General features: G+C 38.4%; 1 protein-coding gene across 3 annotated transcripts in view; it reads left to right on the top strand.

Annotated features, from left to right (window-relative positions):
- Nucleotides 1-3,961, top strand: part of GABRB3 (gamma-aminobutyric acid type A receptor subunit beta3) — a 203,686-nt gene extending 199,725 nt beyond the window's left edge. For all 3 annotated transcript variants that reach the window (XM_065677622.1, XM_065677625.1, XM_065677624.1), the window contains one exon: nucleotides 3,611-3,961. In XM_065677622.1, the coding sequence (XP_065533694.1) occupies nucleotides 3,611-3,961 (351 nt within the window). The remainder of the gene's footprint in view (nucleotides 1-3,610) is intronic.
- Nucleotides 3,962-6,504: the final 2,543 nt, after the last annotated feature.

Here is a 6,504-nt window from a genome sequence, read left to right on the forward strand (position 1 = left end):
AAATGGGAATGAATGGCTTCAGGTGGAACTAGAGTGGGCAGAAAGGAGAGTACAAGAAGCATGGAGGCACAGGGTTGGCAGAGAAGGCAAAAAGGAGAAATGTTTAGGTTAAATAAGGGTGGTAAGGTTTGAGGGGAAATCATCCGAATTAACAATGTCATCTCTCCAATTTTTAAGCAATGCTTGAGAATAAAGCCTAGCATTAACATTTTTTGGGTAATTTCCAGTGCACAGACAGTGACATTTTTGAGCCAGGTGGTAAAATTGTATTCTAAGGCTCATAAGGAGCAAAACAAAAGTTTTAAGGAAAACATTGGCCTTGTTCATCATGTGTATCCATGACTAATCTGTTTAGCTGCTTATCTCAATCTGTATCTGTAATATTTTCCCTGGAGCCACTGAGCAACATTCATGCTCACTCATGGAGGATTTTGCCTTACCTGTATATTCAAGCAAACATGAGTTGACTTGCACAGGATACCCTACCGTTATTGATTTGCTTCTTCATTCACTGAGAGAGCTTGTGTACATTTGTCAAAGTAATTTAAATTGTTGCTTAGACCATTGAGAAGTCACGCTTTTGTGCAAATACTTTTTAACATGTTGTGTACATTAAGTATTCATACTTCACAGCATCACCTTAAGATTGTCACAAAGCATTAGCATATATTGCTCTAACGTGGTTGAGGGCTTAGGTAGTTTATGCAAAACCACTGAAGGAATCAGTATAATTTTTAGGAATGAATCTCAAGAGTGTATGTGGACCAGAAGCCTGAATTCAGTTTTTGCAGACCCCTTCTTCTCTCCATCTGCTCATTCCTTGTATTTGACGTGCAAGTCTGTTGCTCTATTAACAAGGAGATTCATTTCAGAAGTGTGTCTCCAAATATGTTTCACTTGTGATTTTTAGGAAATGCAAGCTGTCATGCAGCTTCATAGGACATCATGGCATTTTCAGACAAAGCATTTACACAAATGCTGCAACATTTTTTACAACTTTTCTAGTTTGATTTATAAGTGCAGTCACAACCGGTGACAAGTGGCCTCATCATTGGCAATCAGAGGCAGAAGCCGTATTAGGATGGCTTGTAAGGTTGACAGGTAAAATGAAGGCGGCCATGAAGTGTAATGAAATAAACTGAATAAAATTCCTTGGGCAGGAGAAGCCAGAATATATAAGTGCACCCTCCAGAATACAAGCTTTCAGCCAACACCTCGCTTAACAAAAATCCAGGCTCAGTGTAGAAGGACAAAGTACCATGGATGGGCTAATGTTTGTATATATGTAGGTGGCAGGCAGAATCGGGAAGCCCTGAGGGAAAGAGCAGCTGACACCTGCGGTGGTGGAAGGAAAAGGAGTAGAAACCTGCAAAGAGAAGGCAGTGCTGTCAGGATGGAGCCCAGCAAAACAGCCTCTGCTGGGACATTTTTAGTAAGCTGAAAGATATTTCTCAAAGTGTGGGAGGAGATGGGAAAGGACATGACATGTGATGCTGTGGGGTCTGGATGACAGATTTAAGGTTCATTTGAAAAATGCAGATTATGGAGATATTTTACACAATGCTGTTACAAATCCTGATCATAATTTGTAATCTTTGTGGAAAAAAAGCCCAAACAAAGCAGTACAACCAACAGCAACCAACCAACCAACCAGAGAAATCTGAATCTATTCCTTTCAGAGACCACCAGAAGCCGTGATGCTGTTCATGGCTGTATTTTACAGCTGTGTGTATTCCCTGGTCACAGATACTGCTCAACAGCATGAACTCGTTTCTACAAACCTCAGGCTTGTACTTTTGTACCCAATGGGTTTCTGCCATGAGGAATATAAATTCTTCTTAATCACTGCTGAGGCTTCTCCACCCCATTATTTTGGTTCACAATGTTTATTTTTATTTATAGGCACTAATCAGCATAATGTGCTGTTGCCTACAACTGCAGGATTTGTTGGATACCTTAGGACATTTTTCCCTACTTGCCTGTATGTCAGTCATAGCATTTTATATTCCTTTTCCATTTGCAAGAAGCTTAGCAAAGCATTACTGATAAACTATCATAATTGTTTTCTCTGAGAAAAGATAAGCTGTAGCTTCAATACTTAATGAAAGAAATATACATTTTACAGAATTTTAACAGGATTGGAAAAGAGCTAAATGCATATGGACAGCAACAGCCGCACATACTTTTAATGCATCACACAAAGCTTGCAAAGGACGTGGTATCAGATGACTGTACAAACTTCAAAAGGCCATGACAACAGTGTGTTTTATCTACGACTTTTAAACAGATGCTGCTAGGATGATATGTTTGACTGCTGCAGTTAACACAGCTAGATCATGTGGCAGATTAGAAATACGTATTAATTGCAGGATGAATTCTGGATGATTAAATTATATATGTAAAACTGGAAATTATACTGTATGGCATGATTCGCTATCTGTGTCTGACATAGGGAAGTGAGTTCACTTGAACAGTCACACATGCATTAACTGGCTGAAAATACCCAGCACAGGGTATTTTACCTTCATCTGTCATTTTCCTTTTCCAAAAACTAGCAAGAAAGTTGGAGCTGATCCCGGCATCAGCTGTGTTCTCCCCCTTTCCTCCAGCATTCAGGGCATGGGGCACAAGGGGAGGTGATGCCTCACCACTGTAGCTACCAAATACTGACTAAGACAGCATAATTTGAGACTTCCTGTTAGTGCCACTGATGGGAACTGAAGGTTTTTCTGGAATGAAGGAGCCAAACCCAACTCTGTGCAACTCTTCCATTATTGCTGCTCAGGGGGTCTGGAGAATCTGCCCCTTAATTTGTAAGAGGCTATGAATGATCACAACCTTCCTCTTAATTACTAAAAATGGTATCACATTGCTCACCTGTGCTCAACACTGTGCTCACTGCCTGTTGGATATGGAGGTGGAAGGGAAGAGTGACACCTATTTTCTCAGTTCAGCAGCTTTCTTCCACGTTTAAGTTCATTGGTCTTTAAGATCACTTACCCAGGTGGGAAAACCCTACAGTTAAGCATTGCTGTGATTGGAAAACTGTGCAAATGACCATCCAAGGAAAAGTTGAAGAGAAAACTTGCAAGATAAGCAAGTTTTTTCCTATGATTGCGAAATGCAAAGAGTTCAGCCGATCAGACCTGTTCTTGTGATTTTAGCAAGCTTCACAGGCACTTTTCCCAGCTGGTTTAAGATCACAGATAGAAAAAACCTAGTCCAGTTTAATTTAATTTTCTGCTATAACAGAGGCAGAATCCATCCCTTTTGCCCCATTGCCAGCAATGTGGAGATTTCACTGAACTATGCCACCCTTTAGAACGCAGCTGGTTTAGAGGGAGAGGGAAATGATTTTTTTTGCCAGATGCAGTTTTTACTGCAGATTGGTAGTATGATGATATGCCTGTTTGTAAAAGTATTTAAGTACTTGCCTAATTTTAGGCATATGAGTATGACCCTTTTTTTTTTTTCCTAAGATTATCACATGCTTAAAATGAATACACACTTTCTTAAAATATGTATGGGTTTGGAGATTTAAATACACCCACATTCTGCTGATAAATGTCAACTCTTTTGAAACAGTTTATATTTCTGTTTTTTTCCCTAGGTGGACACCCATGGAAACATTCTGTTAACATCGCTTGAAATTCACAATGAGGTGGCAAGCAACGAGGTCACCACCAGTGTTACAGAAGCCCGAAATTCAACGATATCCTTTGACAACTCAGGAATACAGTACAGAAAACAAAGCTCACATCGCGAAAGCCTTGGAAGACGCTCGTCAGAAAGACCAGGCTCCCACAGCAGGAGGGGCCATTTACGAAGGAGGTCTTCACAACTGAAAATAAAAATCCCTGATCTAACAGATGTGAATGCCATTGACAGATGGTCAAGAATGGTTTTTCCGTTCACATTTTCTCTTTTCAACCTAATTTACTGGCTATACTATGTTAACTGAGTGACTGAACTTTTTTAAAGGACTTCAATTATAACAAGAGAAGTACTACTTGCCTGCACAGTTTATATATATATTTATGCATAAATATATATATATATGAACTTATAGACCATACTCATGTATGTGTGAATACATGTAGCAAAGAATTGTGTGTACTTAAAAGCACATACTGCAAAGCAAATGTATATGTATACACACACACATGTACTCATTGATTCTGAGGTTATGGACACTTTAACATAGAATACACTTCAGAGAAACTTTTTAAATCAAAAGGCAGGTGTTGTCAAAACAACAAGCCTTGGGAAAGTAAGTGTTGTATATTATCCCTAGAAGACTTTGATTGTCATAGAAATTTTCAAACAGCTGTAAACATGTATAAAGTCAGTACTGAGTAACATTGTTTGTAAATGCTGTCATACACACTAATCATAAAGCAGTAGAGTCACACTGGTAAGTTTAAAGTAAATCATTTTTACTGCAGATCCATCAACTATGATTTCATTGAGCCAAATTTATTTTTCTTTGCTAAAATTTCTTGGGTTTATATATGTCATAATACTTTTTTTTCCCCACTCCTGAATGGTCATTGTTTTTAATGATCTCTTGCTTTCTCTTCTGTCGTAAGCAAGGTGATCATAGGAGTGTTGCTTTAGGTCTTTGGAGACAAGCACATGTTCATAATATTTCAAACAAGCATTTTAAGTGTCCATCAACAGTGAAATGAATCTTTTGTAAGTACTGTAAATGTACAGCACATTTCCCTTCCCTTGGACTGGTTCCAGCTGCCATGTCATTTTGAAAGAGAACAGCACATTTTTAGTATAATTTAGCTGAGAATTCAACTGCTGTCAATGTGTTCTACATCTGTTGTAGATTTAAAGATTGTTATTCCAGTGAAAGCATAGAAGATGTCTCAGGTTATTTGCTACTTTGACATGAAACCACCTAGCTGTAGCCTTTTTTAATCATGCATTCACATTATTTAACATTCTTATAACATTGTATGTTAATGTAAAATATATTTGCATAATATGCATATAAGTATATTTTCTCAATATTTTTCTTCCCTGTGCTTGCTATTGTGACCGCATGCTATGTCATATTTTTGTTTCTGTGATGTTACAACTTTTTATTCTCTAGAATTGAGTGAATAGAGCATTTCTGATATTTTGATTCAGTAATGGAGCATTTTCATATTTTATTTATATACTGAAAGTATGTACACGTCCACTTACCAAGGTAGTGTGCTGTCATCATGAATCAGAAGAGATAGCAAACAGTATGTTTTGTTTCAGCATTAACTATAGTCTAACCTATCCTTCATGCAAATGTGACCATTTTGGGTTTCATCTCAATTCATTCCCTCACTGCCATTCCAACTTTTTTCAGTCTAGTAGATTGTAGTTGTCAAGGTATGCCAATTGCAGATCTGTAAACTTAATTTGCTATTTACAGAACTAAAACTTTCTAAAGAAAAGAAGATATATTTTTTGTAAACAGTGTTTCTATCATGTACATTCTCAATAACAACAAAAACAGTAGCATAAATAGATCTTTAAAAAAAATAAAAAAAATTCAGGCTTAGCCCTGCCAGTTCTCTGCATGTAGAATTCCTCTGGACATGGGTAGGAATTTGGGGCAGAGAGAGAGCTTTGGATGCTAGCTAGAGAAGCCTATGGGAGAAAAATGTGTGGATATGCATCTACCAAAAACACCAAAAAGGGATGAAGCTGAAAAGGCTGCTTTAGCTCTGTAATGACCCGCATTCTCCTTAGTACTTGATTTATCTGTGAGTAGAGCAATTATACTTGCGTTGCTGCCGTGTACAGTCCGTTACTGTTCCCACCCCGGACAATCTGCAGCTGAACTATGAAATTTTGCTCTTGGCTGAAATGCAGCATAGATGAACCTGGGTTGCAACGTGTGTGTTGCAGTCTCATCCTTGGGGCTGCTCCTTGGACAGGAATGGGCTCCACACAGTTGCCTTGCAGCAAAGCTGCAATGCGATCCCCAGCTGCTGTTGTGGGCAGGATCAGCACCGCAGTCCTGCTGCATCCTTGGCAGTGGTGCAAAGTGGCTCTAACTGCAGTGTTTAAGCACTGTATCTGCAGACAACTATACGGTATGAAGAGTCTCAAAGGAGCCCATATAGCTGGAGCAGAAAAACTTTGCTTTTAAAAGCTTCTCAGTATTATCTCCCATTGGTAAACCACAGTGTATTATGAGCTCTCTAATAGCGCTTCAAACTGCGAAGGGATTAAAGAGCACATTGTCATCATTATAATAAAAGTAACTAAACAATTAACACCCTCCCAAAGTAAGGATTTGGTAGAATTGCTGAAAAGACCTCCCAAGTTTTTATCCTAATGACAAAATAGAATTAAACAAGAAGATCTGTTGGGTTTTTTATAAAAATGATAAATGGAAGGCTTTGCTTTAGAAAATTACCCTAATGAAATTATCATCAAGCAAGTCTTTCAGTAAGTGCCCCAAAGAACTACCCTGAAAATGGGATTTAAAAGAAAAGTGGTGCCACCCTC

The sequence above is a fragment of the Lathamus discolor genome, chromosome 4, assembly GCF_037157495.1.
Source record: "Lathamus discolor isolate bLatDis1 chromosome 4, bLatDis1.hap1, whole genome shotgun sequence".
Lineage (NCBI taxonomy): Eukaryota > Metazoa > Chordata > Aves > Psittaciformes > Psittacidae > Lathamus > Lathamus discolor.